The following is a 20,325-nucleotide window of genomic DNA, read 5'->3' as shown; positions in this document are numbered from 1 at the left end:
GCCCAAAGAAAAGGCAAAAAGGGCCATTTGATGATTAAATGCTAGAGCACAGCGGCAGTGTAAAAATATACATATATCACAAGCCTTAATTAACACAAGCGAAGGGAAAAGGAGGAAAAAAACCCACTTTTTAAAGGTTTCACAGAGACTATAAACTGGCAGTGGAGAAAAAACCATAATACATGCAAATTAATGGCATAAATTTAGGGTTACTTAACTTCACAAATGTTAACAAGCTCATAAAAAAAAAGTTATTCTTTCCCAGTTTCCTGTCGCTGTTTGTTTAATTCTCTCTCTCTTTTTTTCCATTGAGAAGATTATGTTTTCAGTATATTCCTCCTAAATTAATTCTGTCTCTCTCTCTTCCTTCTCCCTCCCTCCTTCGTCTCTGTCTCTCTCTCTGTGCCTGCCTCTGTCTGTTTGCCTTCCTTTCCTGCCTATCCATCATATTCTTAATGTCCCCATCATCATAGTATCTAGTCTTGGATACAATACTGTCTCATTTCTCTCGCTTTTCCTTGCCTGGCTCTCCCCCGCCCCCACCCCACCCTTTTTCTCCCCAGCTCTCAGCCTTCTCCCCAGTTCTCCTGTTTTGGTTTTTTCGTGGTTTTTTTGTTTGTTTGGTTTGGTTTGGTTTTTTTTTCTGTAGCAGTCAATATAACTCCGGCCTGCTAATGCTACACACGACACTGCCTATTTCCAAACATGCATTTTTCCCTGCCACTGTCAGACAAAGAAGGCAGGGAGCAAATTAAGCGGTCTCTGGCTGAACTGCTCGTTTATCAACCATTTGAATGGCTGTTTGTTGCTGCAGAGTGTGTAGCTGGAGGCAGAGGTAAGAGTGTGTGGGCAGGCTGCGTTGGTACACCACAGTCCCACTTTGAAACAGCTGTCACAGTTCCCACTACACCGTCCCCTTTATTCAGGACTCTGCCTTCATACAATGGTGGATAATAAAGGGCACGGCAGCTCCTTGCTGAGCCCAGGAAGTCATGAGCCCCTAAGGTCACGGTGTCTCTGCTTCCCGCGTGTTTCTTGCTTTGCTTACAGATAAAACTAAGTTTAGAAAACTTAGGCAATTGCCAGTTTAGAACCACCAAAACTCATTTCTCCAGAAAGAGGACATGTGCCTTTTGTTCTGCTTTTTTAAGCGACCAAGGACACCCCGAGTTGCATTACTCGTGACGTAACCCATCCTGTCCGTGATGCTACGGCGTTCTGTTCTTAGGCTCTTGTTCTCGTTGCTTAAAGGGAGGATGGTTAAAAAAAAAATCTCATTTTGACTTATGGACCAGACTGAGTCATAGGAAGACATCATTAAAAAAAAGAGGGGGTGGATATCATAATTTTTGGCCACAATCCATCCCTGGAGCTTTCAAAGTAGCCTGTAAATATTACTGCCAGCTCTGTTTCAGTATCAGAGACAGCAGTCCTGGCCAATATCTTTTCTCCTCAATGGCCCAATTCGGTATTTCAAAACACTGAAGAGCAGAGGGGGAAGTCAGTGTTTTATTCAACATAGTAATCTCAGGAAAAAGGAGGTGAAATTACAAGCTGGAGTCCCTGGGCAGCAGTGAAAATAAGAAAATCCAAATAAGCAAAGGGAAAAAAAAGGAAAAGTCTAAATTTCTCAAACTGAGAGAAAGGGTGTTGGTGGGTGGGTAACAAAGAGGCTAGGAGGAGGAAGCACAGAAGGAGAGTCTGTTGTGTTTGGAAGATGTGGGAACCATCAACACAGATGTTGCAGAAGAAAGCAATTGAGAAGCTGAATGGGACTTGCATAGGTTTACAGTTGGGTGTATGCTTAAGTATGTTGCTAAATGGAGACCTGAATGAGTGAGAAGAGAACAAGAAGCAATCATGCGGGAGTCCCCGTGCAGTACCAGTCTCTGTCCAGGTTGACATCACAGGCTTTCCCACTGATTTAAATGATTGCTTTTCCTGGGTAGGAAATGAGTCAGGGTGACTACAGAGCTTAGGGTTTGGCCTATGCAGATTAAGAGGAGTAGTAAGGAATAAATAAAATATGGCATACGCAAGGGTGACTAAGGACTGGAAGAGAAGCAAAGAACAGTGTGGGGGAAGGAATGAGGTCTACAGTGAGAAATGAGGAGGGACAGCCAGATGAATAACTTGCTAAGGCTACCCGATGAAGCCTCTGGAGAGAGATTTAGGGGGATGTGGCATTACTCCCTTGTCATAGAGTGCATATTACCTGGGTTAGTAGGTATGACATTTACGTTCCCGTTAGCTGAGCGATACTCCTTATTTTCTGTCCTTTCAGCTTGGAAACAGTCTAGACCAAAGTTTGTTTCTCACTGAACATATTTACAGCACCTAGGAAAGCAGAGGCCTGATATCAATTGCAGTCCCCATATACTCTGTTACTAACAGCATCAAAAGAGACAGAGCAGTGAATAGGTGGGGAAAAAAAGATTGAAATCTGGACTGAACAAGAACAAAGGAAAGGGTGGGGGTGTTTTTTAAATTCGGTTGTCCCCTATTTTTGATTGCTTCGTAGCTTGAATTAGCTTTGGCCTACATAATTAAAATGGAGGATGACAAGGTACCAGCAGAGACAATTACTTTGTTGGGTTATTTGCATGGATCATCTGTTTGCTGCACGGCTGCTGTACGAAATGCAACACCATGAGTAGACATATATAACTGTAGAGAGGGGGAATGAATAAACGTGTTTCAAAGAACAAGGAGAATTCTAAATGTCAGCAAAGGGGTATATGACTCACTCATTGGGAAAATACTATTATTGGATACGTAAGTAGGACTGTACAAAGCACTGAGAGGAGGGATGCTACTAGAAAAAAGGAGAATTAATAAGTGAAGGTAGCATTTGGATAAGTGACAGTGAATGAATGAGGATATGTGCTGTAAGTGCCATGAGCCAACACAGGGCCTGGAGTGAAAGCAGAGGGAGAATGCAGGGTGAGGGTGGCGAAGGATGAAAAGAGAGAGATCATGGACAACGAGGAGGAGCATTACTGGAGACTGCTGAAATACAATGGAACGAATGAATGTTTGTTAAAAGACTCTGCTTGGCTTTTGGCAGAATAATGGAGACAAAGTGCTTCTGTTCTACTGAGTTGGGATTAAGGAAATAAATGAGGTGGAACTCCATGGGAGGAGAGGAAATGGCTGTGTTGAGGAGGCAGGAGGAGGCCCAGGACTCAGCTTGGAGCTAGCCTTTGCAGAGGTGGGTTAGGGTGTGATGGATGAGTGGTATGAAGGAATACTGCCCTGTTTTTTCAAGAGGAAAAAGCAGTGTTTAATTGTAACAGATGATGTATCGATTAAGGACATGGTTGAAATGAGCAGTGCAGGATCAAGGCATTTTGCATGAGTTCAAGCCAGGCATTGAGAATAATTCACTAATGGTCCTGGTACAGCTGATGACAAAGTTGCAGATTTCTTGAGTCCAGAACATGTTGAACTTGAAACCCTTCAGTTGCCAAATCCAGGGCACCATCCCAACAGATCTGTCCCACATGTCTGGCTGGTCATCCTCGCAGCCTGAAACGCTGTGTGCTAGCATGTCTGCCCAAGCAGAGGCCGAGGAGCCCACCCACTTCAGTGAATGGATTGGTCCAGTTTGCAGCAGGGACCAAGGGATCTCCAGTCCTGGAGAAGGAGATTTCCAGAGCCTTTAGTCTGGGTCCAACTGGGAGCAGCACCAGTTCTTATTTTGGTTTTAAAACCCTGAATTTCCAGCAAGCTGCTTTTTTGGCTGGCTTGAGTTGATTGAGTCGGTAGAGAGACAGATGTAGGTGGATAATGGGGAGAGGGGGTGGTAAGTGGCAGAGCTCTTGCCTTAGCAAGAGGGAAGGATGCCGTATAAGTACTGCCAGTCCCCATTCAGTGAGCAAATGGTGAGTCAGGGGCAGATACTGAGTCAGCAAGAAGGCGGACGGGGTAGGTGGGTGGGTAGAGCACCCTGGCTAGCTCAGTACAGACCACTCAGCCACACTGTTGCCCTCAGTTCCCAGTGGGAAAGTTGCAGGCAGTGATTCAGGCTACTGCATCCCCGTTTCTCCCCTTCCCATGCAATTCCCTGGGTGGTCTTTCTGAGCCAGTGGGGCTTCAGAAAGGGCCCCTGACCATGGCCTCTAGTGGGCACATTTTTTCCTGACATGTTTATGATCCTACTTGCAAATTCTGCGTCTCTGTGAGGTGCGGTAGTAAAAGAAGAGAAATGAAAACAGCTGATGAAGGTAGAGAGAGCTGTTCAGCCTGTCTCACCCCTAAGATATCACTCATGCAGTCAGGGAGCTGGTGAAAGGTAGGAGGGGGAGAAAGAAAGAAAAAAAGAAATTAGGTAGAAACGAGAGTGAGAGAGAGAAAATATTTGAGAGATGAAAAGAAATTACCATACGGCAGGATCCTGTTATTCAACCTAATTTTCAAAGGACTGCAGCTGTCGTACTGAGATAATCTGTTAATTATAACAGTCATTGTGTTTTGGCAATGGAAGAAAAAAACAGGCTCTAAACAAGGCAAGGTATTGGGGGAAAGAGAGGGGAGGCACGGCTGTGTCAAAATGCATGTCAGATGTTAGCTTGAAATATAGGTGGGCGAGCTGGCCGGGAGGAGGGTCTCTCCCCAGCAGGGCTGAGATGTGCTGTTGCCTGGGCGTGGAGGATGGAGGGAAGGTGGAAGCAGCCATGTGGAAACATAAAGTCCTGTCCAGCCTGGGGCTACTCCTCTTGCTGAATCCAGGCACTCATTGACCAGAGGAAGAGCTTTGAGGGGCTGAGGTGTCCCCTTTAGCCTGCGCTGCCACAGCATTTCACTGTTGGGTCACCTGAACCAGCTTCTCCATATCCCCCCACACCTTTCCTCTGCTTTTGCCCACACCAGAGCAGAACTGCATCTGCCATATTTGAATCGCCATCTGTAGCAGATTCTGCTTCTTGTTGACTCTCCATTTGCAAGAAACCTGAGCGCAGGAGCTGTCCTGTCTTTTGACATCTTGCAGGCTAATGACTTGGGGTGATGACACATGACTGTCAGAGACACCCTGGCTGGGAAGGCCACGCAAGGGCAGCACCTTCCTTTCACAGGAATGGTGGCTTGACCTCTGGAGTTTTCATGCTGGAGCTGTACTGGGGTGGCTGCTTGTCCTACTTGGTGAGAGGTCTCACTGCCGGCGAGGAAACCTCTCTCAGATGGCTGCCCAGGGGAAGGTTGGGTGGAAGGTGAGAGCACATTGAAGGATCCTGGAATGACAATGCTTATGCCCCACAGGAGTCTGCAGGTTTGGAGGTATCCTCCACAGGATGACTGGCCGCCAGTGCACCTTGTAAAGTGATTGCTGCCCTCAGCCAGCCCAGGACCTATGTGATTCCTTAGGTTCTGAGTCCCTCCAACAAGAGGCAGTAGTGAGCTATAATGCAAGGATTAACCCCTTCCATGCCCCACCTGCAGGGTAGCATGTTTGGGGGCACCCTAAACTGGCATCACTGGGTTGCTGGGGGTGTATTTAGCATCCAGAAATATTGGAGGTATGCTTGGTATGAGTGAGGGCATCTTTCAAATGGCTTGTGGATCTGCTGTTCACAGCCAGCCCAGTGAAAGCCAGGAGCTGCTGTAGTAGGAAATAGGACAGCAAGGCCAGCAGAGAACAGCAGAGGCATCACAGTGACCCTGAGGGGATGGAGGTCTTCGCAGTGACATCACATACAGCCCAATAATTTCTGCTGGCCTCATGCCGGGTATGCTGCCCTCCCCTGCAGCAATACCCCGCACACAAAGAGCCAGCGCTCCCACCCTGCTCCCTAGAGCAGCTCCCTCCCACGCACCCAGAGCGCCCACTCCTGGCCTGTTACCTGCAGCATCTCACACGCACATTCATACAGAGCTCCCAGTCGTGTCCCTTTCCCCCCGACAGCTCGCAGAGAGCAGAGGTCATTCCCTGTCCCCTACAGCAACTCCCTCCCACGTACACATGCACAGAGCCGGCCCTCACACCCTGCGCCCTGTGGCAGTGATTCACATCAGGGGATGGATACGGAAGGAGTGCTCCCACCCCTTCTCCTACAGCCCTTCTCCCATATGCACACTCACACAACCATGGTCTGCTCCCGTGACCCGTGCACGCCCATGCGCAACCTGTGCTCCCACCGTTCCCTACGGCACCTCACACACAGCCAACACTCTCACCGCTGTCTCCACAGTAACTGCTTCATGCAAACACACATGAACACACCATATACTCACAGCCAGCGCTTTGCCTGTTTCCCCATGGCAATTCCACCCCCCAGGAGGCAGCACTCATTCTCTGCTTCACAGAGTGATTAACTGATGTACACACCCGGCCCGAACATCCACCCCATCACCTATAGCAACTCCTCTGCATATACTCCCCCTCCACCTCGCACCGCCAGAGCCAGAGCCGACACTGCCACCCTTTTCTCTACAGTGACTCACACACATGCACACCAATGCATGTGCACCGGCAGAGCCAGTCTTGCTGTTGTGCTCCCTGTGGCAGGTCCCTGCAGTCACACAGGGCCCACGCTCCCTACCCATTGCCAACAGGAATTATTTCTAAGCCTTTCTACTGCCTTGTGTCTAGGCTCATGGGATGACACCAAGCGGAGTGATGTTTCCCAGGGCCCCTCTCCCCTGGAGGGAGAGCGATGAAGGCAACTTTATTGCTGCTAATATTTTTTATGGAACCTGTAATCTCTTGACATCCTCTTCTACTTGGAGAAGGCTGTTCCCCAAGCCTAGCCCCATGCACACATTCCTGTGGGCTCCTGCTGCAGGCCACCTGGGTGGAGCTGGCTTGATGCAAATCCCCCTTAATCTTCAATAATCATATTAATATAAAAGGTAACCATTTAACTTTGGAAAACAAAGGTGGCTCTCTGGCCTGCCAGGGAACCACTGGCATATGAAAGACCTTTCTGCCAGTATTTATCACTCTAAAATAAGATTTACGCTTCTAAAGCTCTTTCTTTTCTTTCATGCTTCTGAGCTGCTTCATTTTTCTCCCCTGAGCTTTCCCATTCTCTCTTTCTTGCTGCCTAACAAATTAGGCATCTAATCACTGTTGGGGAGGTGCGATGGGAGAGCAGGGGTTTTATGTACAGCATAGCGATGTTTTTTTCGTGGTTAGTCTTTAAGCTGCTTGGCCCAGAAAAGGTTTGGAGTCAATGCCTGTGCCTTTGCTTGAGCCTGGGTGCACGTGTAAGGCAGACGGTAACTTCAGGTTAACACCTGAACCCTTCGCATGTCGTGAACTGGCTAAAGGGCAGGACTGCAGATCAGCATGTCCTTGGGGCAGTCCTACAGCCTGTATTTTAGCCCTGTGCCCTTCCTCTCTGCAGGGCCTCATCGTTGCTGGCTGGAATTTGAGCTCTGCAAGCATCCTTGAAGCAGTGTCCTGTGAGAAGCAGCTGAGATCCTCTGTGGTTTTGTGGGCTTCCTCACCGCAGTGTCCTGCTGGGATCCTAGTGCTTTGGGCTTCCTCGTGTCAGGGACAGCTGGAGTTTGGGAGCTGCAAGCTTTCTCCCAACTCATGGAAAGGCCAGCCCAGCTTTCAGAGGGATGATTTTTCTCTCAGCAGGCCCTTTGGATTTGTATTCGGTGAAATGAACCTGCCCAGAGTTGAACCATGAGATTTCTCTTGCAGCAGGACTCTGCCAAAACTCACAGAGCCTGTAATGTTGAGTGTCCACCCTTCAGCAGGACCTACTGATACCAGTTCAACCCCTTTAAGGGATGAGGGCTTTGTCTAGTTAGTGACATGAAAACACTTTTTGCTGCATGGCTTTCTAGGCTGCTTTACAGATTTTTTTTTTTCTTTTTAAGTTTATGCCTAAGCCAGCTCCTCTGTCCTCTAGATTTTTGAAGCTACAGGGCCAACTTCAAACAAATGTAACATTGGGATGGATCTCAGAAGTGCTGAGATCTTATGTGTTTCATGAAAATTGGGGGGTAAATTAGAGAAGAGAGAAAGCAAGAGACAAACCTTTACAGAACCCCATTAAAAGAAAGAGTGCTGTGTGAGCTCAACCCTTGGTGGACATCAGAGAAGCTGCAGTAGAAGACACTATCTCTCTCTCTCACACACACACGCACACAAATGTCTTCCATGTCACAAATCCACAGGTTCTAAAGCTTCCTGCTCCCTCTTCCTTTGGTCCCAAACTTCTCAGGGCTTCTGGAGCACCTCTGGGCACAGCCACAGGTTCTTTGCTGCATGACTTGATGGTAAGTTCTGCAATAAATGGGAGCACCCCTGGAAGCGATGGGGCTGAGAGGCAAAGGGCTGCTGTTGTGTAAGTGCTGCACCCATGCTGCGAGCTTCTCCCACAGCACTGTCCTTTCACTATAGCCAGGGGGAAAAGCAAAAACCATTTCTGGGTGGTGATTTGAAGGAGCTGCAAGTGATGCTCAGACCAGTGTGTATTACAGAAACTATCCAGCAGGCTTGGAGAGTTCCTTCAAGTAAGGCACCAGCTCCCAGTACCAAGCGCCCCTGGGAAAGGCTCCTTTTTTTGAAGGTGGTTAGAGAAATCCTGGAAGGACCTTGAAGCCAAGATGGGGGAGGCAGGGTCCCTTGGAGATGGTGCTTGTGCCCTGAGGCCCGCCAGGAGCAGGCAGCACAGTGAACTGGGAAGAGGGCTGATGCCCAGCTGCAGCACAAAGCATAAGAAAGCAGCAGGAGCTTTGTCCTGGTTTTGGGGTGTCCCCAGAGGAGCCAGGAGTGTTTGGCAGGGTTTTAATGCATGCATTTCTAATGGGAGGCTCTTAGCACCGTTTAAGCAATGGTAGAATTAAGTGCTGGCTTTTCCTGTGCACTGGGCCCCAGGAGTACAAGGTTTACAAGGTCAGAATTTTAGGCCCAAATTGCTGCTGTATGTGGTTTTTCTGGTTGCTGTGGCCCCTAGACATTGCATCCTCTCTCAGTCATGGTCCTTCCACTCCCTCAGCCCCCAGCTTGTCTCTGTCCCTCATACCATGCCTTTCCACACTTTCAGTGGTTGCATTTTAACCTGCCCTCATACATGGTCACATAACTGCTGACTGTACTCCTGTGTCACCCCTGTGCCACCTTGATCCCTGAGCCAAAGGGTTGTCTGTGGCTATCAGGACATCTAGATCCTGATTCAGATTTGGGGCTATCCTCCCTCCATTTTGCCCTCGCTGCTTTCTCCTCTGAACAGGGGAACCATCCCTGTGTCCTTCTGCTCTTCTCCGAACACTCTGGTGCAATGGCATTGAGGCATCCATGAGTAGGGACTAAACCAGAGGAAAATCATTAGGATCTTGGAGCTGATGGGCTGACTTTGTGCCAGCCAAGGAAGGTACAGCCATTCATGGGCATAATGCCACTACTGTTCCTTGATGCTTTCACATACATGAGGATTGCCAGGAGTCAAGGGCACGTTGTAAGAGCCATCTTGGGTTACACTGAAGAGTGTTGGAACCCTACAGCTGGGTAGGCCCAGCACATGGGGGTGGTGATGTTGCATCTGCCCTATAAAACAGATCCCGTGTCCCGACTTTTTTCCTTGCCCATAACCACAGCCTCCCTCCAAACCAGGCTCTCCACAACTCATGCGTCCCCCTTCCTTGGCTCTTCTCTAGGCTGGAGTTGCTTGCCCTTGCTCTCCCTGCCCACCATCCACCCCTGTGTCTTCTTGCTCTGTTGCCTGAGAAGCAAGGGATGGAAACAGCCAACTCCACTGTCAGCACCTTTAAGGCCAGCAGAAAGGACCGGGTGTTGCTTCGTTGTGTTGTTGGACTCCAACACTATCTGATGTATGTTCATTTGGCTCTAGACAGTTGAGGCAGGGCATGGTGCTGGCTCCCAACCCTGGCCTCCCCTTGCCTGTGAATTGCCAGTGTGAGGGATCAGCTGCTCCCTAAAGGGCAAGGCATGGCTGTGGTGGAGCTGGAGACTGGCACTTCTATGGCATTGCTGTGACAGGGACTGATGGCACTAGGCTGAGCTGAAATCGGGTCCTGGGCCATGGGCAGGGGTGGAGGGTGCCACAGATTGGTCTGGCCTTGGTGCACTGAAAACCAGTGTGACAGCAGGGAGACAGGTGCCATTGGGGGAAGAATGGCAGGGTCTGTGTATTTTTTGTACATAGCCGCCTTGGGGACCGAAAGAGACCAATGAGTTTGGCCTGAGGAATAGCTTGGCCCTTCCTTTGGCCTGTGGCTGAGGCAAGGTTGCACAGCCAAGGTAGAAGGTAGACAGGAAGCAGGTCTTCTGTGCATGGTCCCCTTATTTTAGACACACAGCAAGGATAAACACCACCTTAATTTCCAACCATCCCCTAACCTAGCAACCCCTTTCCTTTCCAGGCTGCTAAGACAGCTCCCTTTTCAAGCCCTCCCTGGGCTGCGTGAGTACAGCTCCCTGAGTGGGTTAGGGTGGCTCTCAGTGACTGCTGGGGCTGCTACAGAAGAATGTGGTCCTGGCCTCAGAATTTCCCCCTGTGCACCATGAACTAGTTACACCAGGCAATGATGACTTCAGCACAGCATCTGGAGCAGCCTTCCCTACCAGAAGGGGTCAAACCAAGCGAGCTGGGATGTTCCTGTATGGAGTTGGATATTGTGCAGGGTATTTGGTGAGGTGAGACAGACAGGCCAAAGCATAATTCTCAGAGAAGTATGCTGGCTAAAATCTGGGCTAAGGTTTTCACTGCTTGGTCAAGGGCTGCCCCTGGCATCTCCTGGCATGGACATACTTCAGGCACCAATATACAAAAAGCATGATAGTATCTGCCACTCTTCTGTTCAGTGGAAGAGACCAGAAAAAGTGAAGGAGCATTAGAAAGGAAGGTAAAGAGACAGAAATGGTGTGGGGGATTGCCTGTATCTCTGCATGGAGTCACCTCTGGAAAAGGTGGGACAAGGCAGTGGGTTGGCACTGAGGAATATCAGAGGCCTGTGGGTCCCAAACTGTGGAGAGCCAGATGTGCCTCCTATCTGATGCATCTGGGGAGACAGTGTCAGGAAATTATTTCTCATTGGATTATAAGGCTGAGAAACAAAGCAACAGAGTGTAAAAACCTCTGCCTTCTGCTTCAGTGCTGGCTGATGCAAAGCTGAGGCAGCAGCTGGAGGCCGTCATATGACAACCATAAATGACATGAGTTTGGCAGCCTCAGAAGAAGAGCTGTGGGGAACGGAGTCTTTCTTTTCATCTTTTCCATTGGTCTAGCTCTCTCCCCCTCCCCTTCTCCATCTTGGATTTACTTTTTGGATTATTGAATATTTAAGTGTTTCTCTGTGACACTATCTCTGATCCTTTAATCCAGCTGGCCTGGTAATTCCACAGACCTAAATCAGCTCACATTTCTCCACAGACGTAAGCCTTGTTCCTCAAGGGTTCACTCCTCCTCCATTTATCTTCCTTCATTTTATTTCTGCCCTTTGTGTCTCTGTGCTAGAAACTGGTTCAGTTTTTGCAGCAAAAGCTTCGGCAATATCTTTAGTGAGCAGCCTCCCCCCAAAATAAAAGGGGCAAGAGGGGATCTTTATTTTTCATTAACTAAGAATCCTTTTCTCTGTTTTTTATTGTTTTTCTTTTTCCTAAAAATGAAAAAAAAGATAACATAGTGCCCACATGTTCTATCTACTGTATGAAAATATTTCCTCTGCGCTGCCTGAGGACACCCCTGCCAGGCTCTTGTCTCAGCACAGTGGGAGAAGGGATGAAGTTGTAGCTGGAGGGAAGGGTCCTCCAGGCTGCCCTTCCTAGTCAGAACCAGGAGCTTGCCCAGAGCCCAGAAATACATTGAAGCAAATGTCACTTTGCCACTAATCCCTGTAAGGTGTTCTTTCCCACAAAAGAGGTGTGCTCATAGCCCCGAAGGAGAGGTGGCAAAGTAGGAAGGTGGGAGCTGTGCACCTTTCTTTGGTGCAGAGGTAGGTGGGTGATGTGCTCGAGCGCAGGACTGCTGGCATTGCTGGGTGGGAGACTAGAGGCTCATATTTGACACACTGCCTACACCCTGCCCCCGCCAGCGTGCTCAAGCCAGGCTGGCTCACCTCAACAGCCTTGTCCCTGCACCAAGAGGCAGGAACAATTTTTAGAGCACAAGTGGTTACACGTGGCTTGAATTATTTATCCCTCTTGCATCAAGGAAGGAAGGAAACAAACAGAAAAGTGGGATTTTTTTTTCACGGGGGGAGGCTTGTCTGCATTTTCCCTGCTTCATGCATTCTGTTTACATCATTTTCAGGCAGCTGAAAATCAGTGGCTTTGGCTGTGCTTGGGGCTTGCCTTTGTTTACACTAGGAGTTTTGAGCCCCCGCAATAACAGCCTTATGTTTCCCACCCTCCCTCCCCTTTCCCTTCTACCCCCACACCGCTGCCTTCTCCCACGTCCCTGGCTGTGGGAGAATGTTTCTTAAGGGAGCTCAGGTACCCTTCTGCATACCCCTGATACGAGATTATACATTGTGAAGGTTCCCTTCTCAAAGGCTTATGAGCATGGCAGGCAGTACCGCTTCTCTCTTGCTTGCACCCCTTATAATGCTGTCTTTCCCCATCTCGCTTTTCTCATGAAACCTTGCTTGCCTATATTCTTATCTCAAAGGCTCCTCCAACTGATGCCTCTTCTCGTCTCCTCTGTGCTTTCTTTTCCAGATTCCAGTGACAGATGGATCTCTCTCGTGTGCACTTGCTCTTTCCCTCTCTGTATTTTTGTTTTCGACATGTTTGATCTGAAGCTCTGAAGCTTCTCAGAGAGAACCCGGGAGAGAAGGAAGAGAAGGAGGAGGAACCGAGGGAGTGTGAGCGACAGAGGAGGCAGCCCTGCCTTGTTCTTCCAAATCACACCGTGGAGGGGCGGGGGAAGACTAGAGGGGGGGAGGACTTGGGTTCATTTTGGGGTGGGTTCAGTGTGGGTGGGAGGTGGGTGGGAGGGAGAAAAGTGAAAAAGGTGGGCAAGTTGCTCATGAGCATCAAAGAAGACTCATTATCCTCAGCCTGAATTTTTGTTTAGAAAAGAAGCACAAGGTAGTTCCCTTCCAGATCAATCATCCACGGTCATAGCTTTTGGGTGTGCTGGAAGCAGACTGCATGTGTTCCCCCTACTCCATGCACCTGGCTTGACCCAGAGGGCAGGAAGACATAATGGTGACGACACCCAATAGGACTGGGGTGCTCATGCCCTTCCATTGCTAAACCCCAGTTAGTGTCCCTTTCCCTTGCCTCTGCCCCTTAGTTTGCTTTTGCAGTGCTCCTGAGATTTGGGGCTGGTTTTTGTTGTTTTTTTTTCCATCCTGATGAGGGCACCACTGCAGACCATGTTGTGCCTGGGATTGTGGGCAGCTGCCCTGCTTTGCTTGTTTTCCCCTGGCACTGTGCGAGGTGACTGCTGGCTGATTGAGGGGGACAAAGGTTATGTGTGGCTGGCCATCTGCAGCCAGAACCAGCCCCCATATGAGACCATCCCCCAGCACATCAACAGCACAGTGCATGACTTGCGTCTGAACGAGAATAAGCTCAAAGTGGTGCTGTACTCCTCCCTCAACCGCTTCGGCAACCTGACTGATTTGAACCTGACCAAGAATGAAATCTCCTATATCGAGGATGGGGCTTTCATGGGCCAGTCAAACCTTCAGGTGTTACAGCTGGGCTATAACAAACTCACTAACCTGACAGAGGGCATGTTGCGGGGCATGGCCCGTCTCCAGTTCCTCTTTGTACAGCACAACCTAATTGAGCTGGTCACCCCATCTGCCTTCTCTGAGTGCCCCAGCTTGATTAGCATTGACCTGTCATCTAACCGTCTCAGCCGCCTGGAGGGGAACACTTTCACCAGCTTGAGCAATCTGATGGTGTGTGAACTGGCTGGCAACCCCTTCAACTGTGACTGTAGTCTCTACAGCTTTCTTAACTGGCTGGCACTCTTCAACAATGTCACCAAGAACTATGACCGGCTCCAGTGTGAGACTCCTCGGGAGTTCGCTGGGTACCCACTTCTGGTACCTCGGCCTCACCACAACCGCAATGCCATCACCATCTTCCAGTCCATGTGCAGAGGCGGCACCATCCCCTCCCTCTCCAGGGTCAACCCCACCCCTTATACACCTGACTCCCAGCGTGACCTGGATGAGGGCTCTGCCATCAGCCCTGGGGACTTCCTTTCAGTCAAGCCTCCAGCCTCCTCCACCACTGACTCCTCCTTCAGTCCCAGCATCAAGCTCCATGATGTCACCATCACCTCAGCCATCCTGATGGTAACCATCCCCATGCCCTACAGTAAGATGTACGTGCTGGTCCAATACAATAACAGCTACGTTTCTGACATAGCAACACTGAAGAGCAAGAAAGAATATGTCACTGTCAACAAGTTGAAGGCCCACACTGATTATACTTTCTGTGTGGCCTCCATTCGCAACAACAGGCGCTACAACCATACTTGCCTGACCTTTGCAACCCGAAGCAAAGGCAGGGAGGACCCTATTTCCAGTACGTCCACTACCACACACTATATCATGACCACCCTGGGTTGCCTCTTTGGGATGGTCATTGTCCTAGGGGTGGTGTACTACTGCCTGCGGAAGAGGAGGATGCAGGAGGAGAAACAGAAGTCCCTCAACGTCAAAAAGACCATCCTGGAAATGCGTTACGGATCAGATATTGACACCAGTACCATGGTCCATCCTTCCCAGAAGCTGGGTGAGCCACCAGTCATCCCTGTCTCACGGATGTCCTCCATCCCTTCCATGATTGGGGAGAAGCTGCCCCCATCAAAGTCAATGGAGGCTGGGATTGAGACTCCTAAAGTCACCACTAAAGGTAACTACATTGAGGTGCGGACTGGTGGTGGGGATGGGCTGGAACGAACCCAGCGGGATGAGGACCTGAGGGAGCTTGACAATGGGCAAGGCTCAGCTGCTGAGATCTCTACTATAGCCAAGGAGGTAGACAAGGTCAACCAGATCATCAACAACTGCATTGATGCCCTCAAGCTGGACACAGCCTCCTTCCTGGGTGGTGGGACTGGTGTTGACTCAGACATGGCCTTTGAGTGCCAGTCCATCCCAGCTAGTTCCTCGGGTGGGCTAGAGAGGCCCAGCTTTCTCTCCCCACCCTACAAGGAAAGCTCCCACCACCCTTTGCAACGCCAGCTCAGTGCTGATGCTGCTGTGGCCAGAAAGACCTGCAGTGTCTCCTCTAGTGGCTCCATCAAGAGCGCCAAGGTCTTCAGCTTGGATGTACCTGACCACCCACCACTCAGCAAGTCTGACTCCAAATACATTGAGAAGGGCAGCCCACTCAACAGCCCTTTGGATCGTCTTCCCTTGGTGTCCCCGGGCACCATCCACCACTTGGAGGTCAAGCCTTCTTACCATTGCAGTGAGCACCGTCACTCCTTCCCGGCCCTGTACTATGAGGAAAGTGCTGACACCCTGAGCCAGCGGGTGTCATTCCTCAAGCCACTCTCACGGTCCAAGCGAGACTCCACATACTCGCAGCTCTCCCCCAGACACTATTTCTCAGGCTACTCCTCCAGCCCTGAGTACTCATCAGAGAGCACCCACAAGATCTGGGAGCGATTCCGGCCTTACAAGAAGCACCATAGGGAGGAGGTTTACATGGCAGCTGGGCATGCCCTGCGGAAGAAAGTTCAGTTTGCCAAGGATGAGGATCTGCATGACATCCTGGATTACTGGAAAGGAGTCTCTGCTCAGCAGAAGCTGTGACTCTCCCTTGCTCTTTCCAAGGAAACAATACAAAACAAGACCCTCCCCCAAAAACCAGAAAAAAAATGCCACTTGACTGTGAAAAATAAACCAACAACAACATACTCCCAACAAATACAAAACTGACAAAATCATTTCTTAAAGTTTACAACAACAACAGAAAACTCTCACACACAGACACACACAGACACACACACACCAAATTGTCTCTACTGTGTTACGGGGACCATTGTTCTGCCTGCAGATGGTTGGGAGGAGCGTCCTGCTCTGACACTGTGGTAACAACACTGGAGTGTGGGTGGGTGGGAACGGCCCGGGAGGGGGTGGCGGTGGTGGCAGGGGAAGGGCAGGGATGGACACTCTGTGGACATGAAACTCAGCTGTGAACTATTGCTCTTTCTGTTCCTGTTGAGGGCTGATTTTTCTTTTGGGTGGGAGGGGAGAAAGCTTTTGGTTTAGAAAGCTTCTCTGCCCACCTGACACACATACTTTTCCAATCTTCCATCACTTTTTTTTCCTTTATTTCCTTTGGCAGTGGAGGCTTTTCTCTCTCTCTGGTTCCCTTCCAAGATAGGTGGGATTTCCTGGAAGATGTTTTCTCACTTCTTTTCCTTTTCCTCTTCCCTATCCTTCTCTGTTAGGGCTCCCTAGGCTTGTACTTTCTGTCTAGATACTTTATGAACCTCCATCCTCCTTGGAGGAAGGAGAGGAGGTGCAAAGGCTCAAGGGAGGTAGGACCTGCCACACAACAGGCTCTGTGGCCTTGCTGTTCTTCCTCCGTATCTTCTCCTGTCACAATGTTACTGATGGACACCAGCAATTTTGGAATGGTAGGCACTCTCCAGGCCTGCTCAGAGCTAGTTTTCTGCCAGCTGGTGGGGGTGTATGAATGTGCTTTTTGTCATGGCAAGCCAGGTCCTCAAGGAGTGGTGGAGGAAAAGGCAGAAAGGTCCAGTCTCTCAGAGGTGTAAAGGGTTCCCACCTCTCCACAATTGTCACAGGTCAGAGGTCCTCCCCACCATATATATCTATGCTCAGGCTGCCCTTGTGCAATAGGTTTAGTATTCTCTGTTCATGCCTCCCTTACTATGAGGTAGGGACCTGAGAGGAGCTGAGCAGACCAAGTACTACACGAAGCTTCTGCAGCTCTTCCCAAATGACTTACACCATGGAATGTGGGATGGGTAGCTGTGCAGGAAAAGGGCATCACCCATCCTCACTTGCAGGTGGATGTGAAGAATAGGATTTCAGTTGCTCACCTCACTGGGTTGACAGAAAAGCCATCAAGTGGCTTCCTCTTGAATAGGCCATGGACACTGGCATGGATAGGAGACAGCCTAGGGTGAAGGCAGGAGCACAGGAAACTAAAGGGATGTGAGACTGGGGACTGGGAATAGCCCAAGTCCAAGAGGGATGGCTCCAGAGGAAGGCCCCTTTGTGTGTGCAGCCACACTGTGAAGAGGATACCAGACTCTGGATGGCAGTGCCCCTTTGAATACTTAGAGGCCCTCATTAGAGGCAAAGCAACTTATCACTTCCTAAATCCTCCACCTCCTCACAGTTAGCTGTGACAAACTTTTCTTAGGGATCCTTTAATGTCTTGGCAAGTGATTTCACTTGCTATGTCCCAACCTCTGTCCCTTGGATAGAAGACCTACCACAGATTTGGGAATGAGCCTACTACCCCCTCCACTTCATCCCATTTCTGAATAGCCCAACAAAGCACAATCTTGGCACTATCTCCACCAGTTTTCTTGTCAGGCAGGGGTGCCACCTGCCGAGTGAGTCTTTATGCAGCACAGTGGGCCTCCTCTCCATGAGCAGAACACCCCAATTCTTGACAATTGTTCACCTCTATCAGGATGAGGGCCTGTGCTGTGTTGGCCTTTCCTAAGTGGTTATTTTCTTTCTGAGGTGCTCCTTAGAAGCCCCAGTGTTTTGGGGGGCCCTCAGAGAAGGATGAGGGTGTAGGAGCTTCTCTGGGAGGGATTTACATGCTGCCTGCAGAGAATCTGCCTGTTATCTGTCAGGTAGTAGCACTGCCAGCTGTGAGAGCTGGTTTCTGTGCCACAGGTGACATGACTTAATCTTCTGTAAGTGAGGAGCAGCAGTAGCCTGGTGTGCGAAAACCAGAGGGGGAATCCCCAAGGTCTAAACCTGTGAAGACCCATGGGGTTCCTTCCTTGTAGGCATGCTGATGGTAACAATCCTCAGCCAGGTCCTGGTCCCATTGCCTCAGCCTCCTTCGCCATCAGACTGCTTCCCCACAGTCAAAGTATCATTTTGCCTTGAGTTCATGGGTATTCGTGGGACTGACTCCACACTGTAAGAGCCGGTCCAACCCAGAGAAGGGGTGTGTGTGCACGTGTGTGTGTGTGTGTGTGTGTGTGTGTGTATGTGTATGAGGATGAAGGGAAGTCACATCACTGCTGCCAGGCGTCCCTCCATGTTGGGACAATGCAGCAAATCAAGACAGATAAATGCTGTGAGACATGCTTCGGCATTTAGGCAGCAGCCTCTCCAGCTACCACATGGAGCAGGCCCAAAGGTCTTTCAGCATGGCCACCAGCCAAGCAGGAAAGACTAATAGCTGGGGCACAGAACTGGACAGGAAATGAGGGATGATAGGCACGGGGGGATGGAGTCCTGTTCCTCTCCCCACCTCTTCCCTCTCTGTGCTTCTCTGCTGTACGGTCTTGTAATCAGTTCCACTCAGTCTATACTTTTGGGGAGAGCGTTAACCTGTAATGGTTTCTGCTCCCTCCCCCCATCACCCCCAATGAGGCAGAAAAGAAAGGTCAGGGATACAGCTATCATCAGGCCCTTCTTTTGCCTGTGGTGGGGGTAAGGCTGGGTAGGAAGGACAAGCCATTTCTCTCCCAACTGTAGCCCCCCACTCCAAACCAGTGGGTGAAGTTTGCACAAGATGGACTGTTCTGTGGGAGGAAGAGGGCAAGGAAAGGGAACAAAGTGTCCCACCTTCCTTCCTCCTCCCTTCTTCCTTGTCCTGCTCCCTCCCCAGGGATGAGGGCTCACAAAGTGATGCCAGCCCTGTTGGAGGAAAGCAGATTTAACGTTCTATTTGCATGATGATTTTACTGTATTTTTCTGAGCAAACACCTGTTGTGTATGTGCCAGTTTGTTGGAATTTAACCTCCTCCCCCAAAGTCTCTCTGGTCCTTGTCCCTGTTTTTCCTGCTCCTTTCCTTCATCCTGATGTGATTTTATGAGAGACTCCTACCATTTTGGGAGGGAACACACCCCAAAGAGAACCCAACCCAATCAGCCCCACAAAAAACATTCCTTCTTCTTTTCAGTGTCCCCCTCCCCTTGTCCCAAATGTGGTCTCTCAGCTGCTTTTCAGGGTCTTGTGTGTGAAGGGGGATGTGTTATATAGCAAAGGCCTGCTCTTTCTAGTGGTCACCATTTCTCCTAATTACTTAGAAATAGGAATGAGGCCCATCAATATAGATCTCATAAGAGAAATGGTCACTACCATCCCCATGTCCTGGTTGCTCTTTCCCCAAATCTACAAGCAAGGTTATTCTTGGGGGAACAAGGAGTGCTTCAGCTGCAGGGAAACCAGTGAAATACAGTGAAAGCTTGATGTGGAGCTGGTTGCAATCACTAGAAGACCTCCCACCAATTTCATCTCATTGACAGCAGGGAGCTGTGGATTAAGTCTGTTCTACCCCTCCTCTCCCATGGGTGGCCCTGGTAGAGAGCAGGGCATGATGAAACACTTAAGGCCTCTTTGGTGGGAAAAAGCTCAGATAGACTGCTTGGAGTTTCTAAGCCCTCTATGTCTTGGCTTTGGCAAGAGTTCCTCAGCCTTGCCTTCTCGCAGGGCAAAGTGGATCCATGGGGCAGAACCAGAATGAGCCCCTTTCACACTTTATTTCTGGGTTGGTGACTCTTGGCAGGGAAAACAGGGGTTTAGTTCACCTCACTGGAAAAAGTGGAGGGTAAAGAATGAGGTAAGGTGCCGACCTGCCTTCTTCCCCCAGGAACAGCCTTGGGGTGGTGGGGGGAGCAGGGACCAGGAGCCTGGGCTGGGTTCCTGCATGCAGAAGAGTGAAGGTGACTGTAGGCATGCTGTTCCCATGGGGCAGAGCTCTGTCAGTGCTATCCCACCTTATGCTGTGGTGCCATGTTCTTCTCTCCCCCTCCCCACTCTTCCATGCTGAATAAATCCCTCCCGAGGCAGGTATGAAATATTCATGACTGACAAATGAAGATTTATGTTGGGCTGAGGAAGCCTCTGTGTGTTTGCAATGCTAATCAGCCTGCCTTCCTGGAGGAGGCTCTGCCAGGCAGGCTTGGGGGAAGGAGGGGAGATGCCAGAGGGAAGGGGGAAAAGGCACTGAGGAAGGGAGAGGAGGGCCAGACACAGCAGGGGTGAGGAAGGTGTGGTGGGACCAAGGAATGGGGAGGCAAGGAGGGGACAGATAGAGGGGGATGGAGAGGGTGGAGAAGAGGGACAGGCTGGAAAGACCAGAGGAAGAGATGGCCACACTGAACAGAATGGGATGGTAAAGGAAGAAAGGGACCAGCAAAAGAAAGGGTTGAGTGCAGGGGTGGAGGCTGTGTGAGAGGAGGTGGGGAGTAAGTCAGCAGTGCCTG

At 49.9% G+C, this 20,325-nt stretch overlaps 1 protein-coding gene across 1 annotated transcript; it reads left to right on the top strand.

Moving 5' to 3' along the window:
- Positions 1 to 12,846: 12,846 nt before the first annotated feature.
- ELFN2 (extracellular leucine rich repeat and fibronectin type III domain containing 2) lies at positions 12,847 to 15,994 on the top strand. Its single transcript, XM_075076641.1, has one exon. It carries the CDS (start codon positions 13,276 to 13,278, stop codon positions 15,700 to 15,702), a length of 2,427 nt encoding a protein of 808 aa, XP_074932742.1. The 5' UTR covers positions 12,847 to 13,275; the 3' UTR covers positions 15,703 to 15,994.
- Positions 15,995 to 20,325: the final 4,331 nt, after the last annotated feature.

This window comes from Phalacrocorax aristotelis, chromosome 1 (assembly GCF_949628215.1).
Source record: "Phalacrocorax aristotelis chromosome 1, bGulAri2.1, whole genome shotgun sequence".
Classification (NCBI taxonomy): Eukaryota; Metazoa; Chordata; class Aves; order Suliformes; family Phalacrocoracidae; genus Phalacrocorax; species Phalacrocorax aristotelis.
The sequence above is the reverse complement of the archived record's forward strand: the minus strand, read 5'-3'. Positions and strand labels throughout refer to the sequence as shown.